The following is a 25,715-nucleotide window of genomic DNA, read 5'->3' on the forward strand; positions in this document are numbered from 1 at the left end:
TATCGTGGCAATATTATGATGATGAACAAATAAACAACACGAAATAAAAGCGAAACGACTCTTAAATGAAAAATGACGAAATATTTCAATCGCAAACAAGAATGTTTATAAATAAATGCACAGCTTCTCGACTATATTAATTGTGTTTTGTATTTTCTGTTTTCTACTTTGTAGTACACACACACTTTAGCTTTTCTTTTCGTCGCCGTGTATTGTGTGTTTGTGTCATTTTCCTTTTGTGTTGTTTTCTTTTTTTTGGCAATTTATTTTTGGGACTCGCGCAACTTGCCGAATGCCACGCATTTCATTTTCGTAAGCTAATAACTTGCTTGTTCTCTGTCTGAGGAATGTACTACACACAAACTAAAACTAATAGAACTGCTCTGCGAGAATTGTTACGTTTGCTTTCGTGTATTTATTTATTGCAAATTTGTTGATCTCTCGTAGTTTGGCGCGGATGCTGCACAGACTGTCTGTGTACAACGCGTCGCGTTTGACCCTCTGACCACGTCAAGACTTTGCGCTGATTATGTAATTTTCCATTTAATTTGAAAATAACAAAAAAAGAAACTATTTTTACACTACGGCATTTTCAACACTTTTGGGCATAAAAATTTAAACATTCTGGCGTCAACAACAGCAGCAGCAGTCTTACAGCATTGCAACATCTTTTTCACACGATTTGTTAATGCTGCTAAATTTAGCTGATCGCCTGAGGCACACACAATCGCACTCACACACTCGCACATACACCCCCTAGTTGGAGTATTTTGTTGTGCGTGCACTAGTTTTCGAATTGTCTTCTTGGAATGCTCATAAAATTGATTGATTTCGTTGCACAAGTTGCATTTATCACGTATACGCAGCGTTTAACGCATACATACATATTTCTATACACACGCAAATCGATCGAGAATTGAGGAGGAGAAACGAAAAAAAAAAATAACAAAATGCCTGGCTGCTGGGCAACCGATATGTTAATGCGCCGATCGTCAAAGTGGAACTGAGGCACCGGCTGAATTTTTGCTGCTGCTGCCTTTTGACGATCTCTCGCCCAAGAGATCGCCAGCAATTTGGTCAGCGCGTCATGAGCTAGATGAGCGTAAAAGAAGGCCAAAATGATGCCGTTCGTGGCTGCTGCCTGGCTGGCAACATTGTGCTCTGGGCGCAAACGCAAATCGCCGGCAACGTTGTGTCTCAGCGCTGTTCTTGCGTGAAGGAGAAATCATATGTGAAATGCGCAAATTTATTGGCATTATGCACAGCAAACTGCGGTGAATCACACATCGTCACACTCACTCATACCAAATCATACATAATTATATATACATACATATGTAGATAGATAGATAGACGGTGGCATGTCATATTCATTTAGACGACTTACCACTCGAATTTGAAGGGCAGCAGTTCGGCCTCATCGTCCTCATCGCAATCGATTTTCACAAAGAACGTCGCACGCTCGTTGGGTATGCAGCGTATAAGCGTGCTGGAGTTGTCACTGAACGTAATACGCGGTGCACTATGTGGCATATCTTGATGACCAGGAGGTTCTAGAGAGCCGCCAAAAGCGAAACATGTATTAATAAATCATAAATTTAAAAGTGTATACTAGAAGGATTAATCATACATTTAAAAATTTTCGGCGTTTACTAAATGAAATGCTAAAATATTTCGTACATTTTATTAATCGATGCTTCTTCTTAGTATTCCTAATCATCTTATCAGTTAATTCTTTTATATTTTATTTCTAAATCTACTTCAAATAATACTGATAATTTTATGACATTAAAAATTGGAGAATACCGCCGAGAATTCATTATATATTCGGCGTCAAAAATATCAGCTTAAGAATGGATAATAATTTATTACTATTAATTATTTATATTAATTAAGTAGACCTGAATTGAATGACACTGCAGGGATGGAAACCTTAATTTTTATTGCTTTACAAAAAATACTATGGACGGTAACTGAATTTATATATAAAATGATTTAAAAATCCTAGTACTTTATAACTAACAGAAACATATTTATAAGAACTTTAGTAATAACTGTAGAAGAAATACACTATAAACAGCAGATAAAACAACTGAATTTATATACATATACAATTAATCCCAAAGAGCCAAGATTTTAAATTGCCTTCTGTTTTATAAAAAAGAATCGAAATGTTAAATATATTTATTTTTTATAAATTTTCTAAATACTACAGTCGAGAGATAATATAAACAGTAGACAAGTAAACGAAATTTATAAATAGAATAATCCCAAAAATCCATAGATATATTTTCAATTACATAGGCCCTTTAATAACTTTTAATAAGTCCCTAATTTTTACTTTAGCTGTCTAATTTCAGCCCAAGCAACTCCACAAGCGCGTCTACAAATAAGTTTTTCCTGCGCAAATTTTCACCGGGAAGCGACGAGCACAGCAAATTGTCTAGCCAAGAAAAAAACTAAAAAGAAATTTGCACTAAAAATAGTTCCAAATATTATTCATACACACAAAACCTATACGAAATTGTATTCGTTTGTAGATTTTAGCAAAGATCAAAATTATTTATGTATGTAAATGCACAGTTCGCTCCTAATTAACTAGATAATTATATGTTTATATTATACGATCATATATGTTATTTGAATGGGCAATTTAGCGCACAATTATGAAAAGTTTTGCATAGTCTGTGTTCCACATTACGTAACCGCACCGCACCGAAAAATGCCAGACAGCGGGGATGACGGAGGCGATCAAGAAGAAGACGATGGTGCCGATCATAAAAATACACACATACTTTCGTCCATTGTCTGTGCGGCGCGGCGAAAGAAAAGAAAATTTCGATGGAAAAGCCGCTTCCCTTTGCCTGCTGTCCCATTCCCCTTCTCCCCTCGACAGAGATGTGTGCCTTACCTACTGCGACGTCGGCTGCTGTTCCCGGTGTAACTTCCATGCTGCTGTACACACAGCTTCAGCTAGACGATCAGCTATTATAATTAGCCCCAAAACAGGGCCACCTTCACATGGACGCACACACTTGCACTCACTCACTCACACACACACACACGAGTAGACTGCGTTTGCAGGACTTTTTCCAAATATATTTATAAACTATTCTCGCTTTTCTTTTCTTATCTTTTTTTTAGGGATTTAAGATGCTTTGTGTGTGTGCAATTTCTTTGGATATTATGTTGTTTTTTTCTTTTTGTTTCAGGCGATTTGTTTTTTATATTTAGAACACAAACATGGAGCAGGCGGCGACGTTTTCAAAGATTTTCAATTAGATTTCTTCTCGTACATATATAATTTTTCTTTTTTTCGCATTTAACTGAAAAACAAGAATTTCTATTTTATAATATTTGCAAGCGAAACGTATACGTATACGTTTAGTATTATGAATATTTCTATAATTTATATATTTTTCAATTGACTTTTTGCACTTTTCTCATATGAAATTTTGTAAAATGCAGCCAAGACATGCTTCTTCAGGCTAACAGACAGGCACACACATGCACAGACAGGCACAGACACGCACACAATCGCATAATTGACACATTTGTTGGAACGAACGAGCGGGCGAACGAACGAACAAAAGTTTTTCCTCTATATACTATATATAACTAATATATACAATACACATACACAAACACACAATTAAAAGAGACCGACACGCGCACGTCCACGTCCAGCAGACACCTCCTGGATCTCCGATCGTTTTTCTCAGACTAAACGAAGGCGCACATCATCTGCAAAGTCCATGCCCGATTGTCGCTGGTGATCATGTCGGGAGAAATGCGCATCGCCTATCAACATCAGGCGGAGAGCGCTCGCTCTTTTCTCTTTGCGTTTCGGCTCTCGGGTTTTTTTTATGATATTATTATTTCTGGTAAAAGAGATGCTGATACTGCGTCGCCTTGAGTTTGAGTGGCAACATGTTTCCAACAAAAAAAGTTTGCGCATGTTTTGAAAGTTTATTTTCTCTATACAAAATAAATACTCGCACAATGCGCTCACAAAAGTAAAATCTCTCATTTGCAATTAAATAATTAAGTATTAGTGTAAGTATAATCGTGTTGCACCTGCAACACATGTCCATTCAGTTTGAGCTTAAGTAAATACTTGTACACACACACACATTCATATAGACAGAAATACAAACACACCAGCACACCTAATCAACAGGTGAGTGCAACGTGTGTTTGTGGTGATTATTGTTCGTTTAAGCTAACATCCTGCGATGCCTTCTCCTCACACTGAATAGAAATGTGGACTAAATTTGGTGCGACTCGACGGCTCCGTAAACGGTGAGAACCAAGCCAACGAGAAACGTCCGAATACCGACTGAATGCTCTTAAGGCGCGACTTCTTAGCCCAACGTGCCTCCTCCTTCTTCAGTTGCTCAATGCCCTGTAAGACACAAATATTATGCAAATATTGTAGATCTCTTTGATCTCGTTGCTTACCGTCTGATCGTTTAGTATGGCATTCAATTGGGTGGCAAGCATTATAATGGTGAATATGCCGAACATAAGGCCCTCGAATGTGAGAAAGAGCAACAGAAAGATGGTTGCTGGCGGTGAGTAGGGCGAGCAAGTGCGCCAATCGTTTCGAACGCATTCCGCAAACTGCGAAAGCACTAAGAAGAGTGTGTGTACCGATATAGAGGCAATATAAAACTGCAAAGAGTAGTCCATTAAATAGGTGTATACAAATGTATCATCGTACGCACCGTGAATAGTACAAAGTACTTTTGATTATTCTCGCCAACGCAATTATTCACCCAAGGACAATGATGATCCATTTTGCGTATACAGCGCTGGCACACAGAGCAATGATGGGCCCGATCAGGCTTGATGCTGCAGCATTTAGGACACTTGTAGAACATCTGACCCTCACGATAGCCCATCTGTTCAATCATCTCCTTAGTGGCATTACCACGCGGCACAGCGCCCTAAGAAAAAGTATAGATGAATAAAAGTTATATTTATTCGCTTGATTACACTTACCGGATCCGAGAGCATGGTGCGCAAGTGTGAGACAAATGCGAGGAATGCAAGCGCTTGGAATATTATCATGTTAACTGTGCTAAACGCTGTATAGCTGTGATAGCTCGGCAGCAAAATCAGTCCACAGACGACAAATTCCGCAAACAATATGAGCAGCCAGGTCATAATGACACACACAATGCCACAAATGTCCTGGAAAGCAGCATATTGGTTAATGGTTTTCATGGCTTTTAAAACTTCTGCATACGCACCTTGACACACCAGGCACGGTTGCCGAGGCAGCGATTATGATGATCCACCCCACCAGGGGGAGCAAGCGAGGAATACGAGTAATGCATTCTTTAGCGGCACACACTTCCCTTTCGACTATTCTAATGCGTTCTCGGCCCACACGCACTTAATTGCGGCCAGCAATGACGCATCGATTTTATACACTCAATAGATAACACGCCGAAAATGCGGACATTAGTTCCCAAAAAAAAAAATAATGTTTAGTAACATTCGAGCAAAACAGCTGGTGGCAGTCGATAACAGCCGATAGCAAAACAGATTAGCAGTGTTGGCTAACGATAAGCCATTTCCTGCAAAACTGTCAGACACTGAACATACCCTACAAAACACTGAATTCAAACAATTTAAAATTTACATAATTACATATATTATTAGAATAAAATCGTCAACTACATTTTTAACAGGTTAACATAATACATTAATAAACAAGCAGTACATTGAATGTAGATATGCATAAAAAATATACAATCTTTTTTAAATATTATAGTTTAAAAAATCAGGTCAGTTTGTTTTAGGATGGCGTCAGCTTAGCTGTGGAATCAAGTAGCGCCCAAAGGCCAGCCACCGATGATATCGCTCCAAGCAAGCCTATTGTACGCGGCGTTAAACTGGTGTAGCCCAAAGCCGTCAGAGGTATAAACACATCGCACACATTCTTCACGGTGTCCACAACAATATCCTTATGTCCTTGAACCAGGACGAAAGATTGTAACGCCAACCGTTTAACGTCTGCCGGCGAATTGATGCTGGCTGGGATCTTGCAACGCGTTATGCCGCCTCTGCAACCGGCTTTGTGCAGATCCAAGACACGAACGATCTCGTAGAAATCTCGACAGAGATTCATTATTATCGAAAATAGCCAATACTTGTTAGCCACATTAGACCACTTCTTGGTATCCACCGTTGTCAGCCCAGTTCGCGCCAGCCACAAAAGATGATCTGCTAACAGAAAGAGGGATTGGGACACTTTGCTCAAAGTAAGTGTGACGCGAATGGTCAAGTCGGGATAATGTATGGCTTTCAAACTAGCGTAGAAGGCATCCAGTCCCTTGCCGAACCGCAGCACTGAAAATGTTCAATAATTATTTATTTACATAAAAAATAAACAAAGATATGATCTTACGCTTGCGGAATGTGCTTAAAATGTATTCAATGGTCTTAAAGTTGTCCACCAAAGCCGGATGGCAATTGGAGTTATCCAATGAATCCCATATAGCGCGAGATGCATACTGGATAAGCCTTGCAATTTTATCTCTTCCGGCCGCCTGATTATTTAACTGAACCCACTTGTCCATTGTTTGTTTCTCAACTGAAAATAAAGTCCAACTAAAATTAAAGTCCAAGGTGCAAATTAGATAGACTTTGTTGATGTTATCGATACTAGTTTTGATAAATTTCGATTTTCGATTGCATGCAGATATTTATTTTTATAATATTGATAAATGCATTTATTATTACAGTTTTGCATTTAAAATTTACGAATTTCAGACGTTTTTTCTCAAAATAAAAAAACATTTTTAAAAACATTTAACAGTTGTTGCCCAGTATTTTGTGAAAAATACTACGTCGAAACATAAGATGGTCACTCTCTTGTTTATATTTGTGTTCGACAGCATCGATACTTTCTTTCCGAGGAGTGAGTGATAAGTACCTGCCACGTCTCTTTCTTGCTCGTCATTTTTGATAATAAATAATCAAATTTACATAAAATAGCTAAGTAAAATGGCTGTAAGTACGTGCAATATATTCATTCGACGTTATGAATAAAATTCCGTTTAATCTACAGCCACCACAAAAAGGCAAACAAGCCACGAAAGGCGCTAAACAAATCGTTGAGGAGAACAAAACAACATTAGCGTTTTATAGGAATATGTCTATAGGATGCGCAGCACCTGCAATCCTGCTGAGTTTTCTGCTGTTCGAGATCACAAAACTCACAGTGGTGAGTTAAACCCATGTCAATATACATATTAAAATGCGTACCAATCTGTCGAAATTGTTGCAGTTCATGCTGGCCGTGTCGCTGCTTATCTTGGGTGCTGCGTACCAATTTATGGTATTCATGTCCCGTGCAAAATACTCAGAAACGGGTGCTCTTCTTGACTCTGGGAACGACCTGAATATGGAAGGCGGCATTGCTGAGTAAGTGTACACAGTCATCACTACATTGATAGAATTTATTATTTAACATTCTGCACTTTCATAGAAACGTCAAGGACCTTATCATTCTTACGTCAGGCACCCTACTGCTGGCCCTGATTTCCAACTACTTCTGGTTCCTACTTTTATTGGCGCCTCTTCGTGCGATTTGGATGCTTTGGGGCTCCGTTATTCAACCTTGGCTGTCGCAACGTAACGCTAACGAAGAACCCGAGGTGGATGAAAAGAAACAACGAAAACTGGATCGCAAGATGCGTCGCATGAGATAAAATCTGTAACATGGATTTATAATTTGCATTCATTTGCTGGGCACAGGTTGTAGTCATCATCGTCATTCACTGGTTTAAGCTGCATTCATTTCATACTCTCACGAGGCGGCTTTTTAAGTTCCCATTTAACTTTAGTATTGAGATTTTACGCTTAGACAGCTTGATCCATTAGAAGATCAACACAAAAATGTGACGCGGGTTCCAAATTGGTTTGTTTTTGTCAGATTAAAAAACCGAGACAACTGTCTCTAGTCAAAGAAAATCCCAAATTTGTTTTTAGTTTGTGGAATTTTGTGCGTTTTAATTGGTGTGCCAAAGTGAACAGCTTTCATTTTTGTGTATAGCAAAAATAGTTAAAACGAGATCGATTATACAATCGAGCGAAAGTTAACCTTCGTGAAGGGAATCCCAATTTCGATTTGACCGAAACACGTTCACAAAAGTTCACTCGGACCCTGTGCTTTGTAAATAGATATATATACTATATATTGTATATTATTTATAAATAAATGTGCATTTTTGAGTGCAGGAACTGGTGCAGTTCTAATAAGTGCAATTACCACCACCACTTCTCATACCAGCGAGCATGTTTCTAAAAAAGAAAAAGAAAACAAAATAACAAAACTAAAATTAGCATTTTGCAACAATTTATTCTTTGTTGACTGATCAATATTTGCATCCAAACTTAAATAAGTGTACAAAAATATGAAATAATAATGACAAGTGTCGTGTTGCTTGTTGGAGCTCAAGAGGATTTCACTAAACTCAATATTTGTTTGCAGTTTCCAAAAAACCCGGCTATAGCCTAGAAAAGCGAGCGTCAGCAATTGAACGATCGTATAACTTAACTCTTTACGCTTGATAATTTATATATGAATGTAAATGCAGGCTTAGTTATGAAACTGTTATCATATTTAATGTGTATTTAACTAAGAGAGATTTGAGAATGAAAAGGTATATAGAGAGCGAGAAAGGGAGATAAAGAGTAAGGAGGAGACAAACAAGGAAAAGTTGAGCTAAGTTTGTTTTTAGTTTTTTAGTTTGTTTTTTTAGAAGAAGAATATAAACTCAACTACACAGCTAATGGAGTGTGTTTTGTGTGTTCGTTTTGTGGAACATGCCATGGCCATATACATATCTATCCATGCTCGCCACAAGCAGTTGGTTAACATCTGTGCTTAACTACAACAACATCCAACAATTTGTAATATCAATGGACAAGCTCGGCTCCTTAGTTGTATTGCTCGGGTATGACATAAGAAATGTCGTCCCATGGATGACGGTAAAGGCCCTGTTTGAGTCGCTTCTGATCCATATAATGACCAATGAAGCCTATGCTACGACCCAGCACGAACAGCGAATTAATAGCGCCCACATTGATGTACTCCTGTGCCTCCTCACTGCAATTATTTAAGGTGATTATAATTGAAGTGAATGATAAATGAATGAATTCGGTTACTCACCTGGTGAATGAGCCGCTGTTGCGCAGCATATCGACAAAGGCGGTAGCAATCACACCATCGACATTCAAAATTAAATTTGGCTTCTTGTTTGTGGTGATCTTCTCCACCTCCAACGCGTACTTGAGCAGCGGACACTGTGGGAAGTTCTCCAGGACGAACTCCTTGATAATCTTGACACGCACATCGGGATTGTTGATGGACTTGACGCGATGTCCAATGCCCAAGATGAGTTTGCCCTCCTTGCGCATTTTGTTAACAAACTCCATGGGATGCAAGTTGGTGTCGTAGGCCTCTGAGAATTGCCTGGCAGATCCATCCAGAGCGCCACCAAACCGATCACCCTAAAATCACATAATTAACTTTAACAAACTACTCAAATAACATTTGCGTGTTCAACTTACGATGGTCAACAGACCGCTGACGACTGAGGAGACCAGATCCTTGCCAGCACGAGCACACACAATGGTATTGTGGGCGCCAGAGACAGCTGGACCATGATCAGCCGTGACCATCAGGCACATTTCGAAGAACTTGCACACATACGAGGGTAGACAACGCTGAAACCACAGCAGCGAGATGACACCACCGATGCCCACATCTTTGTTGAGCACCTCACTGATGGGCATGCCAGCGTACATCAGCTCCTGGCCACGCTCGTCACAAATTGAGGTCATGAATGAGGCTGGCTTGCGAATGAGTCCCAGCTCACGAGCCCACGAATAATCCATGGGTACTGTTGGTGGCGGCACTTCCTCGCGTGGCACAATGCGGCCGGTCTTCACCAGCTCGCTGTACACCTGATGAATCAGCTCGCCTAGATTATCGAAGGATTCCGGCACATAGGCACCAGCTTCGCGCAGTGCCTTGTTCTTTGCCGTGGCTGTTTCGCGATCTGAGTTGGCGCACGAACCGGCATGACCGAACTGCACTTCTGAGGTAAACATGCTGGCGCATGTGCCAATGCACCAGGCGACAAGTGGCTTTGTGATGCGATTATCCTTGAGCGCAGCGCACACATCATACTCCTCGTTGCCACCCACTTCACCCAGCAACACTATAAGCTTCGTCTCAGGATCGGCCTGATAGCGCAGAATGTGATCCATGAATGTGGAGCCGGGATATCTATCGCCACCAATGGCAATGCCTTCAATGACGCCATCCGTTGCCTTCGAGATGATATTGTTCAACTCATTCGACATGCCACCTGAGCGGGAAACATACGCCACACTGCCTGGACGGTAGAGCTTGGAGTGGAGTATGTTGTCAAGCATACCACCGGTGTTACCAATCTTGAAGCAACCTGGTTTCACGCCACCGACAGTAGCGGGTCCAATGATGGCGACTCCCTTCTTGTTGGCCTCCACAATCAGCTTGCGTGTCATGTTCTCGGGAATGCCCTCGGCAATGATGGCAACCGTGCGAATTTGTGGGAAGTCAAGCACCTCCAAAGTGGAATCATATGCGGAACGCAACGAGGCAAAGTTCACCATGACGTCGACCTCTTTGTGCTTATGTATGGCGTCGGACATCTTCTTGTAGACGGGAATGAGTATCTCCTTGTGTCCCCAGTAGTACTTCTGCTTGTGATCGCCTGTGAATGGATAAACCATGGCCACCACCGAAGGTTGATCGCGTCTGCAGAGGAATCAATATTAATAGATTCAATGATAAAAATTCATTCGACACTTGCCTGCAGATAAAATCAAAGTCCAGCATAGATTGCACTGCACGCTGTTGCATGCCCCAGACGATGGCTTTGGTTGTGTTTGAGAAGAACTTTCTATTCAAGTTCGACCCATTGCTTGCGCTGTTCTGCTGGTGATTATTGGTGGCGGCAACTCCATCGCTCTCATCTGCCGAGATAGGTGGGAGTTTAATCGATTGTGCTGTTTTCGAGCCCAACGCTATTTATGGTATTGGTTTTTTTTGATTTGATTTGATTTTTTTGTGGTTTTTAGTTTTCATTTTTTAATTTCCCCAAATGAGTGTGGCAAGTCGATGTCGATGCCATTGACAGTTATCGTATCATGATGATGAACGAGAGAGCGAGCAAATATAGTCGAGAGAGTATAGAATTGCACATACATATATCATATAATATATACACATATAAATAGACAACATTAAATATACGATTACGATACGATTACGAGGACGAACGTTGGTTGGTTGTTTGGTTGGTTGCAGGGATTTTTATATGCGAAATTCGATGTGAAGTTTTGAAGATTGATTTGGATTGTTTGTTGGGGATTTTTTGCAGTTCACATATTCGAGGACGAGGTGCGACATTTTTTTGGTGGTGTGGCCAAACAAACGGAGAATATTTTTTTTTTATGGTTTTTGGTGGGTGTGGTTTGTTGATTTGTTGGACGAGGGCGATCAATGCAAATACATACAAAAAGAATACAAAGAGAAAAACAGAAATATAAATGCAGGTCCAGAGTAAGATTCAATAAACAATCAACAAAAAGAAGACATTAGTCATATTAGTACAAAACACTTAAGTGTAGAGTTAGAAGGTTGTTAAACGTTGTGGCTGGAGAGGAAGTGGTGGGAGAGGAAATGTTAGCATGTGAGAATAATGTGGTTTTCCACCTACCGGAGCCCAGAGCGTCAGCATCACTGGCTTCCTTCAAGTCAGCCTGCGCTTGCTGTCCGCCCGGCAACAAAAAGTTGGCCGTGGAGAATTCAACGCTGGCCGCCTGTGGAATGGGTCGCTTGCCCAGAGCCATGCCGCAAATGGAGGTCATGTGTGTCTCGGGGCCAAAGACATGCAGCGGAATGCCGAGAGTGCTGCCAAAGTCACGCATGCGACGCAATCCCTCCTGATAATTGGGGCCAGCACGGCGCACAAAGATCGAAACATTGTGTTCGACCAGCTTGGGTTGGAACTCGCTGAGTGCGGTGATGATACCTGATGATAAAGTTTGAGAGGTGATTTAATTAGCTGACTTGGACACAATTGCTACTGCTGATAAGATAAGGGCTAACTCACCTTGAAAGGTCGAAGCGACATTGGTAAAATTGGCAATGCCGCCGCCGGTAATCAGCACCTTGCCATCTGGGTGTTTGGGCGACGAGGTCATCAGGTTAAGTATGGTTTTAGCGTACTCATACGTCTGCTGCTCCGACGGTGCTCCACTGTATTCGCCATAGTTGGCCAACTCTGCGGCGCCGCCAAGATCGCAAATGGTATCGGAGTAAATGACACTGGCACCACCTCCAGCAACCATGGTCCAAATACGGCCATTTCTATTCAAAATCGTGAGTTTGAGTGAGGCGCCGCTCTTTGCATCGAGATCGGCAATGTACGCTTCCTCGGGGAAGGCATCGCGACCAAATGGTGGTGGATAATCAATTTCACCCCACTTGGGACGACATATGAAGTCGGCAGTCGAGTCCAGCTTGGCTGCCAAATCCAATATATACAAATTATCTGCAGTCACCACAAGGGGATTGATCTCCAGATACGTGAAATACAAATCGGCAAATGTCTTGTATAGCGCAAAGACGAACTTGGCGATGCGCTCCTTAGTCGCAGCATCTGTGATCGCCTTGAGCAGCGTTGTCTTCACATCGGCCAGCGACAATTCGCTGTCGACGGGAACGTCGAGCTTGACAGCCTTGGCATCCACATCGCCAATGTCAACTCCGCCCTGATGATAGAACAGAATCGTGTCCGCTGAACGATGCGAATAGATGCACACGTACATCTCCTCGGCCTGCAAGGGATTCATTTATATTAGAAATTTGTGAATATGAAAGTATTTATAGACACTCACCTCTGTGTGGGGGATGAAGGGCTCGATGATAAAGTTTCGCAGCTTGCCCACCGCATTGCCAATCTTCTGATCCTTGTTGAGGCGTTCTTCGATCCATTGCTTCACCTGCTCAAAGGTCTTCTTGACGCCAATGAGGCCAAGTTTGCCGCGTCGCTTAATCAGCTGATCAGGCTTGACCACAAGTGGCTAAAAAAAGGAAGTAAATCAAAAAGAAAGAAAATATAAATAATTAGTATACAAAAACATGCTAATTATGATACGTAAATCATTCAACAACCCCAAAGAAATTCACTTCCCGCAGCGCCAAAGATCAATGTTAATAGGTTCGAGATACGAGAGAACGAGAACGCAACGAGACAAATGAACGATCGTATGAATGACAATCTCCAAGGGGTCAGCCGAGAGGCTGCGTCATTGCCAATGACAACAATACACCAGCTATACAAACAGAGAAACACTCACACACAGTTTTGCTGCCGCTTATTAGAAGATCGTACGAGTGTAAATTGAGCTGAGGGCAACGTCTGTCGTTATATAGAATGCGGCCAGCCTCAGGCGACTGCTTCAAAGTATAATTGCATATTAACCAAACTACACCAACAACATTGTCGTGCTTACTACAAAACCAATCTATGACCAAATACAATCAATTTTCGGTAGTGCCATATTGCTAATTGTGTGCTATATTGTTGTGAGCTGATCACGTTTCGGTTTTAACTGCTTTCAGCATAATCCTCACTAAACAATCAGAAATTATCACGCCACCCGCCGCTCGCTCGCCAATAAACCATGCACACTTTTTTCGCATGCAATGTTTGAAGTGGTGCGATAAAAAAATGTATGCGTTATCAAAGTAATTTCTGAGCGCCAATAATTTGATTGGTTTTTTTTGTTTAGGAAAATTTCCTCAATGTGTACGTATTGCGTGAGTGTTAAGCTGACAAAAATAGTTTGAAGAAAAGCCCGACAATGTCAAGAGTTTTACGAGCCAACGCGATCTCAGTTGGTAGCTAGGCAATCTAATCGGCGGGTTTCGCATAAACACTCAAGTGACACCTTTGGGAATTGGTCCCAATATGTTGACCGATAACTGAATGATCTAACAAGATGATAAATTTAATGACGAAACGTGTTTGTTTGATTGCATTTTTGGAAAACTTTTCTTTGTTTTTACCCGAAAGATATCATTACTGCAATATAAAAATCTGTGCTCCTTCTACCTTTCGTCGTAGTTGTTATACTTCAAAAGTTTAATCAATCAGTCGGTCAATATGGACAAATAGTATTATTTATAGAGAGATAGACAGTGCTAAGCACCATAAGATAATCTAATCGGTAAACTTTCATAGAGATTGGGCATTCCTCGTTCACAGAACGATAATTTTAGTGGAATTGTGATTCAGCCAAAATCTGGAAAATATTGTCTAAGGGATACATTAAAAACTCATCCTGCTAGCTTTTACCATTCTTGATATGCCCTCATAGTTAAATCAGTTATATTTATTGAGAGATAGGTGTCCAATGTGGACATTTTGTTGCGGAAAACTCCCCAATACTGGGAAAAGACCGAATACCACATATGTATATTATTTCAGATCTTGGAATCTAATCAATACACTTGTATAGAAATTGGGCATTTCTCCTACCTAGAATAGGCATTTCATTAAGATAATGATTCCAAATATTGCTACAAATCTCAGCCTCTAGTGTTTTGGCACTCTGGCTATCTGTTAATAGTTTAGACAATTTGTACGAAGAGTTAAATTTATAGATAGGTCGTTTTCCCAATGCGGCGCTGGGAAAAGACCGAACACTATAATAAGAAAGACTATAATACTCTTGCAATCTAATCAATACACTTGCATAGAAATAGGGCATTCCTCACACCGAGCATTTCACTGGTATTATGAATCAGCCAATTTTAATGTTTACTGTTATCCCTATCGCATTCAATCGCGTTGCTTCAATCAGTTTGCCTCGCACAATTGAGTTTCACCTCCATCTTCTAGTCTATAAAAAAAAATTTTATTTGTATTCAGCATATATGAAGTTTCGGGTAGTGAAAATACTCGGACCATGCTTATCGCTGATTAGGAAATCATGCGAAGCATTGATGCCGCCCCAAACACAACACAACACAGCACAACTCAGCAGCCAGTCAGCCTGAGTGCGACGCTTAGTCACGACTCGACGCAGCAGCTCACGACGTGGCCTTAGCCGGCTTCTTGGGCCACCGTCAGGGTCAAGTTCAATGCGAATAAAAAGCGCAAAAAAAAACGAAACATTAAAGCAAACATGTGAGAGTTTTGTGTTGTGTTTTGTTTGCTGGGTGGCACATTTGAGACAAGCGCGCTATCTACGAATTGGCTGGTGTTGGATTTATTATTAGATTTGAATTTAGAGCGCCGACATCGTGCACTTACCGTGTTCAGCAACCAGGGCTGGTCGACGCTCAACTTGGACCAATCGGTCTCAGCATTGACTGTGGCAAATCGACAGGTGGCTGCGCCGGCGCCGTTCTGATTCAGATGACGGTTCAGTACATCCTTTCCGCTGGCTTCAGTGATCGCTTTCGCAGACATGCTGTTGTCCTAGTGTTGCTGAAATTTGTAATAAAAAAACACATTGATAAATATGCATACAAATATAATGAATTGATAGATCGTTGAGTTGACTTTGGCTGGGCTTTCACAAATACCCATTTCGAGCTGTACTTTAAAACTTTGATTCTATTTACTTGGAATTGATTAGAGGCGCGCGCAACTAAACCTATCTATCGTCTATACTAGAGTGCACTCAGTTTTCTTTTCTTGTCGAGCACCTGCCTTAAGTGTGTGTGTTGTGGTGTCTCGTTTCGCGTTTGCGTTTGAATGAATTGATTTGTTTGTTTGCCTCTCGCTTTTATTTCTTTTACTATACTATATAGCATAGGGAGTAGAGAGTTCTAGTGTCGACTCTGTTGGCAACCTGCGCGCTGTTTCGCCCGAAGTAAACTGAAATCTAATATGCAAGCTCAACCAGCGATGAAGACTAAATCCGAACCCGAATCGCCCGACGACGACTTTACGAATTTACGACAGCGCAGCGTTCGCTCGGCTCGTTCGCTTCACTAGTTTATATTTTGTGTGTTATCGTAAGTAAATATGTGTTATTTACCCAATAGGCAGAGAATAAAAGGGCATTTTTAGTTGGTGCCAAAGAAAAACTATAAGACATGTAGAATGAGGCGCCAAATATTCTTTGATGTGATTCAACAGGTTTGTCTCTGGTATTATTCTCTTGATCTACGATCCTGTAAAAGTTAAAGCTACCAACTTTAAGTATAATTCTTGAACTCTTTAGGCCACACAATATTCTGTAGATTTCCTATAAATAAATATATACCTGATCAGCACCAACAGCTGAATTGTTTTGCCCGTCCTTATAAATACATATTTTTAACACATAAGCTATCAAAGCAAGAGCTATACAAATTGGCGACAAGACAGCATTGATTTCTTTTCACAATACTATTCTTTGGGATTCCCCATAAACAACCTCAAGAAAAAAACCGTTGCTACAAGTAACAATAAATATATAATAATAAATATATATAAGTTGACATACTCCCAAAAACCTACAATTCAAAAACTATCTTAATTAGAGCTAAGAAGTAACAACATATTGTTTTGTTCTCATTACATTTGTTGTTATTATTTTGATCTGCATCAACGGCATAGTCAGGGTGTCCGTCCCTTTAATCATTCACTTTACTCCTATCCTATTATATCGATATCAAACAAGTTTAGGAATATTATTCCTTAAATCGCACGAGAGACTGCAGTTGAATCGCTTCAAAACTTTTGTTCACCCTGCATTTTAAATATCTAGATAGCGGGTATCTCAAAGTGTACTCCGGCAACAAAAGAAATTAAGTCGCACATTTGAATATTTAAAGTAAACTAATAACACTATTGTTGCCTTTGCTGGTTGCTGTTGCCACTTACAGAGTATGCTGCACTTTGAGCCGAGGTTGCTTTTGAAAGTGTGGGCGTGGTATGGGACATTCTCATTTTTACTGTATTATCTTTTTGGCTTTTTTTAACCATAATGAAAATCGGGTTTTACAATGGGCAGTGCAACGAAGAGATTCGAGATCGAGAGGAAGATGAACCGGTTTAGTATGCTGTGGAATAAGTTACGGAAAAGGGCAGCAGCAGGTAAATACCATACGACTACTTTCACCTAAAACGGTTTTCTGAATTATGCAGGTAAATTGACGTTGACAACAGCGACGCTGACGTTAGCAGCGATGCTTACACACACGCACGTACGCGTACACGGCTTTTCCTGTTTACAACAACTGATCGATGGAAGGCAACACATCGCGCTGCTTCGGTTCGTTTGTGTTGCTGTTTTTGCTTCTAATTTGCAAACACTTTAAGCAATGATAGCGCCAACAATGGCTCCCAAAATGAATGACTTTGCAAATTCAAAGCTTCCGTTTCAAAGCTCCCGCTGCGCCGTCGTTGCGTCGCGGCATCGCTGCGTTCTGCTTGTGGTTGCCAAGTACCCACCAAATTTACATTGAGAGCGCGCAATTGTCGAAGTTCACGGCGCATTTCTGACGTGTGTATTATTTGTAAAAATGTTGCTTTGTTTTCTACGACTCGGCAACTAAAGCTATTTTAGGCTGGGCGGCCCAGTGAAAGTGGGTAAAATCAATAATGATGCAATTTCTACTTTTTTCTTTCATTGCTCTTCTTTTTTTGGATACCAAATGCTTCGACGTCGCTGCCACAGAAGAAATTCGCATGGCTCTTTGTATATGTATTTGTATGTAGGCTTGTGTGTGTGTTTTTGCTCCTTTAATGTTTATTTTACAATTTCGAACAGCACAAAAGAAACTAACATTTTATATTACAAAAGTATATTATCGCACTTTTATTAACTCACTGTAACTATTATTTTCCGAGCAGTTTCACTTTTTTTGTTTAAAATTGTACACCGCAAAACTTTCTTCTGCTCTTTCCTCCAGCGTGACCGCAACTCGAATTTCAGAATTGCCTATTTTACATCGAAAATTACGCCACCATAATCACCAGCAGCTGGTTGCAGTCTTTTGGTATATTGATATTTGGCGCAAAATGAGCCATTTTTTAAAAGCATTTTGGGTTGCTAATTTTTGTAAAACTTAACAGTGTCTGTAGCATTTTCTAGTTGATATTAGATTCCATTTACCCAAAAAAAAGGACCTAAAATAATTACTACTTTTAAAAAATTTTAACAAGAAAATTGAGTAAGCGCATTTGTGCAAATCAATGGTCACACCACAAATTGCATTTGAATATACATTTCATATATACAAAGTAATTTAGACAGAATTCACTTTAATTAGCTAAATAAATCTTTTAGATATTAAGATTGGAAGATCGGTAACTCTACATCAAGTACACTTAAGAAATTTCCAAAAATGCATATTCCCCATAGTCGACAACTACTCCATCAATCAAAAGCTCTATTTTGCGTTAACAGTACTTTCATAACAGAGTGACCATAAATTAGCGGAATATGAAGAATTCATCGGAGTCAGCTGCTCACGCACTGAACAGCTGATAAAGTTAATGCTCTCAGAATCGAATCAGCGATAGCATAAGCGATATTGAGTAATATAATTAAATATAGTACTTAATGTGAACAGGAGTCTTAAGTGCCGTGATTAAGCAAGCAAAGCGCATCATCTCGCCCACACATTGTGCGCACAACACAACAAAAAATTGCAATCCCAACCGCGTAGAAGAAGATGTACACAAATTGGCAGGCAACAATGTTGCTGCCATTGCTGCTGCTGATTATGAACAGTGCGTGGGGTAGCAGCAGCGATCAGCAAATGGCGGGCAGCAGGGAAAAGGTGCTGTCCGAACTGCAGGAGCCATTCATCGGTCTGGAGGAGACGCAAACATTGCCACCCCACGAGCCGCACACACGCGAACAGGTCGAACTGTTGCGACACCTCAACTTTGTGCCGCCCGCCATAGACTTTGGCAAGTGGTCGGTGGGTCAAACGGTAACACAGATTGTGACGCTCTTCAATCAGCACAGCAATCGCACCGTGCATCTGAACTCTGTGGCTGGACCAAGTCCAGTGTTTTACAGCAGTTTCTTTGGCACACGCGATGTGCCGCCCCAGGGCAACACCACGTTTAGTGTGGTGTTCTTGCCCCGTCAACTTGGTGCCATATCAACGGGTCTACTCATCCAAACGTCATTTGGACGTGCCGAGTATGCGGTGCGCGGCGAGGGCAGCGAGTGTCCATATCGCCTCAAGCCACTTGTGGGCATCAAGGCGCCCATGAATGCAACGCTCACACCCGAAATACACATGTACAATCCGCACGAGCGACCGCTGCAGATACTCGAGGTGAGTGGCCACTCAACGGGTTATCAGCAGCTATTTAAATTCCCTTCCCCTTGACATTAGGTTTACAGCAGCGGTGGCGAATTTCAATTGGAGCTGCCCAGTGGTATGTCGGAGGCTCCGCAGAAATTGTGGGAGATACCGCCGCATTCATTGAAGCCCGTCATACGCATCTCGTTCCATGGAAGAACGGCGGGCAATCACAGCGCCTACATACGCATCAAGATAGCCGAGCAAGCGCTGGATGACTCAACGCCACTGGAGCAGCTCAATGAGAATGTGCTCGTCATACCCGTTGAATTCGAAATCCTGCCCAAACACGGCGCCTATGCCAGCAATCCTGTAGCGGACTTTGGTCGTGTTGCCACCGATCAGCATGCGGATGCATTGCACTTCAAGCTGGACATGCAGAATCAGCATGTGGATGCGGCGCAGCGTAAGCTAATTGGAAATTATTTGCGGGAGATACCCGGTCTCAGCTATGATGCGCACAACTCGAGCATTGTTCTCGATCCCAAGCTGTTTGAGCAGAGCGCCAGCATCAATGATTTGCTGGTCATCAGCAGCGAGGAGCAACAGCAACAACAGTTTACGGTCATGGTGCGTGCGGACATCTTCAAAGGCAGCCTGCACTACGATCGCAATGTGACGCTGTTCATCACCAGCGTGGACAGCGACGAGATGCCGCTGCAAAGCCAACGCACGCTCGTCGTGCGCAACAATTTTGCCTTTCCCCTGAAGATCTACAATCTCAGCTTAAGCGCGCCCATCGATGCAGCGCTGCTGGAGATGTCGACGCTCGACCAGGAGCTGCTGCTACAGCCGGGTGAATCGGTGGAACTGCTGCAGCTGCAACTGCTCAATGCGCATGCCAAATTTAATTCAGTCCTGCGCATCGAGAGCAATGTCACGATCTTCGAGCTGCCTATCGTTGCGTGCACGGGACTTTTGCATGTGTCAACGCAAGCGTTTCAACTGCAGCTACCGCGCACGGAGAGCACCTATGACCTGGGACTCGATCTGGGCACAGTGCCCTTTGCGGAGCAGTCGCGCCAGGGTTACATTGTGTTGCGCAACGACAATCCCATACCCATAAAGGTGGCAAATTGGCATTTTAAACCGCCCGCCAAAGTCTACTTCACGGCCACGTTTCTGGGCTGCATTCCCGCGGATCAAGTTGTCACCACGGAGCAGAGTGCGGACCTGGAGGCGAACAACCACACAAGCAGCTTTCAATTCTGCAGTCAACTTGGCGCTGGCGAAAGCGCCGTCTTTGTGCTCTACATACAAACGTATGTGGCCGAGGAGAGTGTGGGCACCTTTAAGCTGACGACGCCCTACGAAATGATACGCATTGCGGTCAAGTTTAAGGCGTCGGTGGGGCAGCTGGATATTGAGCAGGAGCAGCTGCAGTTCAAGTCATGTTTTCCCGGAAAAATGTGCTCTGCAGTGTTGAGCATACGCTCCACTTTCACCGATCCCGTGCACGTCACGGCCATCACATTTAAGCGGCAAGGGCTGCGCTTCAAGGACTTCAATGCCAAGGGCACGACGATTGGAGCCCAAACGCTGACGAAAGTGGGTCGCATCTACTTCGAACCGTCGGCATTGTGTCGCAATGCCTGCTACATTAGGCCATCCAGCAATGAGCACGCGATCTTTCCCAAAAGCGACGCTGCGCAGGACACGAATAATAACAATCTGCTCTATGATGGCGCCGAGGTGCGACAACGCACCGAACTCTATCGGCAGCTGAAGCGACAACTGCACTCGATGTCGCTAGTGCTGCACAGCAAAGAGTTGCCGCCCCTGGAGCTGGATTTTAGCATTGGCATCGAGTGGCCCAAGCTGGTGCAGCATCAACCGTTGCCGCCAATACCAGCCGTCGAGGTGGGTCAAGTGCAGCGCCAATGGATCACCATCAGCAATCCGACAACCCAACCACTGCTGCTCGATTACTTTCTGTCCGATCCACAATACGCGCGACGCACTCAACTGTCGCTGCCGCACGAGGTGATCGATGTGAGCAGCAGCAGTTGCTATCTAACAGATCAGCCGGTCTTTTCGTTGCCCGATGCGTCCTTTGCCGGCCCCGTGCTGCTGCCCGCAGGCGCCACCTTAACGATACCCGTGCAGTTCAGCGCTCAGCTGGCGGACAAGTATTGCACCCTGCTCCACGTGCGCAGCAATCTGACGCTCTACGAGGCTGTTTGGTTGACGGCGCGTGCGGTGCAATCGCAGTTTCGATTTGGCAATCGACGGCCCGGTTCCAGCACGCCGCTGCTCTTTGAGCTGAGCAGTCAGGCCTTTGAGCGCTGCGATGGCAGTTCGAAGCAGTCAACGGAGGAGGAGGACACCACTAGTCATCAGGTGAGCGCTACTCGCAGCTTTACAGCACGCAACGCTGGTGTGTTGCCCATACGCATTGAGGGATTTCTGATTGGCAAGCGACACTGCGAGGATCATGGCTTTAAGGTCATCGATTGCAACGGCTTTGAGCTGCGCGAGAACGAAACACGTAAAGTGGAGATCAGCTACAGTCCGGACTTTACTGCGTATCGTGTGCAACGTACGCTGACGCTGCTTACGAATCTCGACTATGACATTCAATACCAGCTGTTGGCCCAGTTGCCTGCCGAGAGTGTGGAGCGTTGTGCGGCCACCTTGCCACGTCCCCAATGGGAGCGTCTCTTGCGCAATGCAGCGCTTGTGGTGCTTTTGGCCAGTTTCTGTCTCGTGCTGCTCACAGCCATACTCGATGCAAGGGCAATTGTGGCACAGCAGAATGCTTACGATGCGGCACGCTACAAGAGTCCATTGCAGCCCACGTTCAACCTGAGGAACATAGTCAAGATGCAGCTGCAGGAGGATGCAGCCAGCGCAGCAGCAGCGGCAGCGAGTAGCGCCGCAGCACTCAAGGCTGAGCAGCAGCAGAAACTACGCAACGGGCAGCTGAAGGAGCGCAAGCGAGCGACGGCCACGGATAAAATTATTAGCTCTCGCAAGCCCAAGTCCTGGACAGCTTGGAGCATGGATCTGGGCAGCAGTGAGAGCAAGGCTGCAGCTGCTGCAGTCAGTCCGCCAGTCAAGCAGTCGAGCAGTTCACCCAAGCCCAGCAAAAAGAGTTCGCCAATTGCTCAAACGACGCCAACAGTTGTGGCAGCAACACGTGCCCCAAAGAAAGCGAAAAGCGTCACTCCGCCTTCTGCCTTGCCCAAGCCCAAGCTGGAATTGTCACCTGTCGAGCCGCAGGAGAAGACCAAAGTTAGTCCCAATGCCAAATCCAGTCCAACTGTAGCAGCAACAACACCCCCACAGCAACAGCAGCAGGAGAACGTATCGCCAAAACCACCAAAAAGCTCAATGGAAACGCCCAAAGAACGCGTGCTCAAGGAGCAAAACGGTAGCGCCAAGAAGCTGGGCAAGACGCCAGGCCGCGAGCGACGCAAGGAACAGAAGCTAACGCAACTAAATGGTATAGGAGGAGCAAGTAAGAAGACGACGGAGCAGCGCAAACCACGCAGCAAGCAGCTCAATTTCAATGGCACTCCAAGTGTCACCGAGGGCAATGTGTCGCCATTGACAACCTCGGATATTGACACGATGATCACGAATCCCTTTCAGACAAGCAGTGGCGTCTACCTTGGCGAAGTGTTGCCATCAAAACCGTTGCCAGTCCTGGAGTGCAATACGAACTGGGCGCCCGCTGAAAACGATCTAGGACCTATTGGAAGTCGCAAGAGCGTACAGACGCAACCGATGTCAATGGGTTGGGACACACAGATGACGCCAGAAGCAACTGTTTCGAGCAATGTCCTGATGAACGGGTTCTTTAAGAACCCGCAGCCGCCTCCCATGAACCATCTAGGCATGGATTTGCCCACTATAAATGGTAAGTATTCAAGTCTTGACAGATCTTGACCTTGAACTGTGCTTTTTATTTTATTTGTAATCAATAATTCATTTATTTTTATTTTTAAAGTCTTTATTATTGGATCAAAATTTGATTATTTTATTGAAGTTTTAAACTATTTCGAATTAATATTTCAAATTCAGTATACAAATTGCTTTAACTTTAGGCTAGCTTCGAACCCACATGCTAAGCAGAGGTTTAGTTATTGGCTTTCAAATTCTTAAACTCAATCTATCTATGCGTTCTTTAAGATTATTAATTAGTCACAAATAGTTTTCTAGTTATATGACATATAAGTATTATTTTATTACAGTTATTAGATCCTTTATATTTTTTTGATTTTTTAAACGTTTTTAAATTGCGTCAAATATTTTATACTTATTTCTCCATTGCAGGTTATGGCAGCAATTGGTACGACCAACCGCAGCGTGAGCGTGAGCTTCAGCAGCAGCAACTGAATGAGCAGCATCAGATGATGCTGCTGCTCAAGAAACAGCGCATGACGCCTAACTTAGACGACAGCAATTGGCCACTGAATGCCACAAATGGCGCAGCTGCAACTGGAAACTCTTGGTCTTCACTTGACTTTGGCGGATGGCCTAATCCGGGTTCTTTGCGTACATCTCCAATGCACACGATTCATCCCAGTCTGGGCATGGGTTACATACGTCCGCCTCCTGGTCTTGAACAGAACTACAACAACAACAATTGCCAATTTCCTAGTGTCGCCGGAGTAGCCGATATGCAATCGTCAGCAGCCGCAGCAGCCTTCATTGCCAATCATAGCAATCAAAGCAACAACAATCATATCGATAACGCACAACAAATACTACAACAACAACAACAAGAGGAGCGTCAACAGATGCCCACCCAATATGATCCATTTACCTCGCCAAGCTCAATCTGGTCGGACAATTGGCGCCAGCGCAACAATCACATGAACTGAACTGGCTCTATCGAAGCTCACTGATCAAATTTAAGCAACCAAATGAAATTCTTACTCTTTAGACACTTAGGACTAAATGCAAAAAACAAAAACTAAACAAGAAAAAGAAAAGAAAAGAGAAAACAAAACAAATCAAAGAAGAATCACAGTGAAACATGATCTTTTCCAATTTGACTTTTGACTAAATAAACCGCAAAGATTAATGACTTTCATTATACATATGCGTATATACAAATATCCAACCAAATTCGTAATTATTCGATCATACTAGATTACTAGCGATGATTCCTTAAGTGAACTGATCTATCTTAAAACAAGTCCAAGTTGAAGTCCATTGTGGAATATCCAGCTATTCCAATTTCAAAGATCTAAGGATCGTAAAGGTCTAAATTTTGTAGGTCTCTCTCTTCTTGTTCCAATTTCTAAGAGCAATGTATTCCGTAACCATACATTGCATTATTCCCATTGAGACGATTTGGGATACCAAAGACAAATACCATAAATATACTTGATTTTTCAGTTTCCCGTTTAATAAAGCTAGCTATGTTTCCCTTGAATATTCTTAGTAATAAAATAATAACAAGTACACTTTAATCATTTACAAATGAAGGAAAAACTTTTATACAAGGGATTTGAGACAGCGTCGTACAAAAATTAAAATATATGTATAAAAATGCATTAATTTGTAAGAAACCGGAACTCAAATAGTTGCTATAAATTGTCTAATAGGGAATTTTGTTCACAAAGCTGTTGATGCTGCCTCACGACTTTTCCTTGTACGTGATGATGCCCTTCTCGATTAAATCAGGCACTTCGACAGCCAACCAAGGAGCCAAACCTAAGGCCATGGCATGAGCAATGCCAAATTTGGGCACATTACGAGCCCACAGCGGCTTAAAGTGATCCGTTAGGCAGATTTTGCCACCGCGATACATTTTGGCCGTCTTGCCGTCGAGTTCGGGCAGCGCTATTTCCGGTGCCGTGGTCGGATACGTAACGGGAATATCGAATTCGACATCGAATTCATATTTGAGGAGATTGTGCATATACCAGCACTTGCCGAACCATTTGGTGCCCTCCTTGTTGGACTCGAGACGGAACCAATCGCTGCCTGACTGCTTGTTGTTCTCCACATACTGCAAATGCAAATTAATTATTCAGATATTGTTGTTATTGTAGCTGAAAAATATGCTTGCCTTAATGAGCGCTTGGTATTCCTCTTTGAGGCGCTGCACCCAAACATCTTTCTCACGTGGCCCGGCACGGATTTGTAGCAGTGGTATGCTGCTCAGTGTTTTTCTGGTGCTATCGTCGACCATTGTTTTTAAGTAACAACAATTATAAAACTATAAACACAGCTGTGTGGTTGTGTGTGCACCAGTATGTGTGACACGTCGTATTAAAAAACAATGCAACTTAACAGTTTCCTGCAATGTTACCAACAGGGAGTGCAAAAGTTTTTGCTTTTCTCTGCAACATTTCTGGGAAGA

The 25,715-nt window shown here is 42.7% G+C and overlaps 7 protein-coding genes across 10 annotated transcripts in view; 2 read left to right on the forward strand and 5 right to left on the reverse strand.

Moving 5' to 3' along the window:
- The window catches only part of LOC132792085 (titin), a 46,202-nt gene extending 42,545 nt beyond the window's left edge, over nucleotides 1-3,657 (reverse strand). The window contains 3 exon segments of the mRNA XM_060801314.1: nucleotides 1,388-1,553; nucleotides 2,912-3,326; nucleotides 3,641-3,657. Of these exon segments, the coding sequence (XP_060657297.1) occupies nucleotides 1,388-1,553; nucleotides 2,912-2,951 (206 nt within the window). The 5' untranslated portion in view covers nucleotides 2,952-3,326; nucleotides 3,641-3,657.
- Nucleotides 3,658-3,955: 298 nt separating this feature from the next.
- On the reverse strand, nucleotides 3,956-5,503 carry LOC132792070 (palmitoyltransferase ZDHHC3). Its single transcript, XM_060801297.1, has 5 exons — nucleotides 5,256-5,503; nucleotides 5,005-5,196; nucleotides 4,728-4,949; nucleotides 4,462-4,674; nucleotides 3,956-4,405 (listed from the first exon to the last, which is right to left on the reverse strand). Exons 1-5 carry the CDS (start codon nucleotides 5,340-5,342, stop codon nucleotides 4,247-4,249), a joined length of 873 nt encoding a protein of 290 aa, XP_060657280.1. The 5' UTR covers nucleotides 5,343-5,503; the 3' UTR covers nucleotides 3,956-4,246.
- A 158-nt stretch (nucleotides 5,504-5,661) lies between these two features.
- On the reverse strand, nucleotides 5,662-6,658 carry LOC132792073 (peroxisomal membrane protein 11B). The gene is made up of 2 exons (XM_060801300.1): nucleotides 6,419-6,658; nucleotides 5,662-6,360 (listed from the first exon to the last, which is right to left on the reverse strand). The coding sequence occupies exons 1-2, from the start codon at nucleotides 6,588-6,590 to the stop codon at nucleotides 5,807-5,809; spliced, it is 726 nt and encodes a 241-aa protein (XP_060657283.1). The 5' UTR covers nucleotides 6,591-6,658; the 3' UTR covers nucleotides 5,662-5,806.
- A 237-nt stretch (nucleotides 6,659-6,895) lies between these two features.
- On the forward strand, nucleotides 6,896-8,663 carry LOC132792078 (transmembrane protein 208). The gene is made up of 4 exons (XM_060801306.1): nucleotides 6,896-7,023; nucleotides 7,082-7,237; nucleotides 7,301-7,437; nucleotides 7,502-8,663. The coding sequence occupies exons 1-4, from the start codon at nucleotides 7,018-7,020 to the stop codon at nucleotides 7,722-7,724; spliced, it is 522 nt and encodes a 173-aa protein (XP_060657289.1). The 5' UTR covers nucleotides 6,896-7,017; the 3' UTR covers nucleotides 7,725-8,663.
- LOC132792059 (ATP-citrate synthase) lies at nucleotides 8,355-18,011 on the reverse strand. 4 transcript variants are annotated; one of them, XM_060801282.1, is made up of 9 exons: nucleotides 17,905-18,011; nucleotides 15,393-15,569; nucleotides 12,970-13,155; nucleotides 12,183-12,909; nucleotides 11,787-12,101; nucleotides 10,878-11,040; nucleotides 9,589-10,822; nucleotides 9,188-9,528; nucleotides 8,355-9,124 (listed from the first exon to the last, which is right to left on the reverse strand). In XM_060801282.1, the coding sequence occupies exons 2-9, from the start codon at nucleotides 15,549-15,551 to the stop codon at nucleotides 8,956-8,958; spliced, it is 3,294 nt and encodes a 1,097-aa protein (XP_060657265.1). In that variant the 5' UTR covers nucleotides 15,552-15,569; nucleotides 17,905-18,011; the 3' UTR covers nucleotides 8,355-8,955. The 4 variants fall into 4 exon arrangements, with proteins under 4 accessions (XP_060657265.1, XP_060657262.1, XP_060657263.1 ...); XM_060801279.1 differs by having other exon boundaries at nucleotides 10,878-11,091; XM_060801280.1 differs by lacking the exon at nucleotides 17,905-18,011 and adding an exon at nucleotides 15,795-15,955 and having other exon boundaries at nucleotides 10,878-11,091.
- A 533-nt stretch (nucleotides 18,012-18,544) lies between these two features.
- Nucleotides 18,545-25,606, forward strand: LOC132789303 (transmembrane protein 131 homolog). Its single transcript, XM_060797230.1, has 3 exons — nucleotides 18,545-19,369; nucleotides 19,430-23,258; nucleotides 23,675-25,606. The coding sequence occupies exons 1-3, from the start codon at nucleotides 18,752-18,754 to the stop codon at nucleotides 24,223-24,225; spliced, it is 4,998 nt and encodes a 1,665-aa protein (XP_060653213.1). The 5' UTR covers nucleotides 18,545-18,751; the 3' UTR covers nucleotides 24,226-25,606.
- LOC132789304 (ubiquitin-fold modifier-conjugating enzyme 1) lies at nucleotides 24,795-25,555 on the reverse strand. Its single transcript, XM_060797231.1, has 2 exons — nucleotides 25,422-25,555; nucleotides 24,795-25,361 (listed from the first exon to the last, which is right to left on the reverse strand). Exons 1-2 carry the CDS (start codon nucleotides 25,542-25,544, stop codon nucleotides 24,987-24,989), a joined length of 498 nt encoding a protein of 165 aa, XP_060653214.1. The 5' UTR covers nucleotides 25,545-25,555; the 3' UTR covers nucleotides 24,795-24,986.
- Nucleotides 25,607-25,715: the final 109 nt, after the last annotated feature.

Source organism: Drosophila nasuta, chromosome 3, assembly GCF_023558535.2.
Source record: "Drosophila nasuta strain 15112-1781.00 chromosome 3, ASM2355853v1, whole genome shotgun sequence".
NCBI lineage: Eukaryota > Metazoa > Arthropoda > Insecta > Diptera > Drosophilidae > Drosophila > Drosophila nasuta.

Bases quoted from the DNA above. Each gene is read 5' to 3' on its own strand.
- LOC132792059 (XM_060801279.1), bottom strand. From the start codon at position 15,551: ATGTCTGCGAAAGCGATCACTGAAGCCAGCGGAAAGGATGTACTGAAC. The intron at 13,156-15,392 runs GTAAGTGCACGA...TCCTTTTTTTAG, and splicing joins AGCCCTGGTTGCTGAACACG to CCACTTGTGGTCAAGCCTGA. The intron at 10,823-10,877 runs GCAAGTGTCGAA...ATTCCTCTGCAG, and splicing joins GACTTTGATTTTATCTGCAG to ACGCGATCAACCTTCGGTGG.
- LOC132789303 (XM_060797230.1), top strand. From the start codon at position 18,752: ATGTACACAAATTGGCAGGCAACAATGTTGCTGCCATTGCTGCTGCTG. The intron at 19,370-19,429 runs GTGAGTGGCCAC...CCTTGACATTAG, and splicing joins GACCGCTGCAGATACTCGAG to GTTTACAGCAGCGGTGGCGA. The intron at 23,259-23,674 runs GTAAGTATTCAA...TCTCCATTGCAG, and splicing joins GGATTTGCCCACTATAAATG to GTTATGGCAGCAATTGGTAC.
- LOC132792070 (XM_060801297.1), bottom strand. From the start codon at position 5,342: ATGCATTACTCGTATTCCTCGCTTGCTCCCCCTGGTGGGGTGGATCAT. The intron at 5,197-5,255 runs GTGCGTATGCAG...GCTGCTTTCCAG, and splicing joins ACCGTGCCTGGTGTGTCAAG to GACATTTGTGGCATTGTGTG. The intron at 4,950-5,004 runs GTAAGTGTAATC...ACTTTTTCTTAG, and splicing joins GCACCATGCTCTCGGATCCG to GGCGCTGTGCCGCGTGGTAA.
- LOC132789304 (XM_060797231.1), bottom strand. From the start codon at position 25,544: ATGGTCGACGATAGCACCAGAAAAACACTGAGCAGCATACCACTGCTA. The intron at 25,362-25,421 runs GCAAGCATATTT...TTGCATTTGCAG, and splicing joins AATACCAAGCGCTCATTAAG to TATGTGGAGAACAACAAGCA.
- LOC132792073 (XM_060801300.1), bottom strand. From the start codon at position 6,590: ATGGACAAGTGGGTTCAGTTAAATAATCAGGCGGCCGGAAGAGATAAA. The intron at 6,361-6,418 runs GTAAGATCATAT...GAACATTTTCAG, and splicing joins TTTAAGCACATTCCGCAAGC to TGCTGCGGTTCGGCAAGGGA.
- LOC132792078 (XM_060801306.1), top strand. The intron at 7,238-7,300 runs GTGAGTTAAACC...AAATTGTTGCAG, and splicing joins AGATCACAAAACTCACAGTG to TTCATGCTGGCCGTGTCGCT. The intron at 7,438-7,501 runs GTAAGTGTACAC...GCACTTTCATAG, and splicing joins ATGGAAGGCGGCATTGCTGA to AAACGTCAAGGACCTTATCA.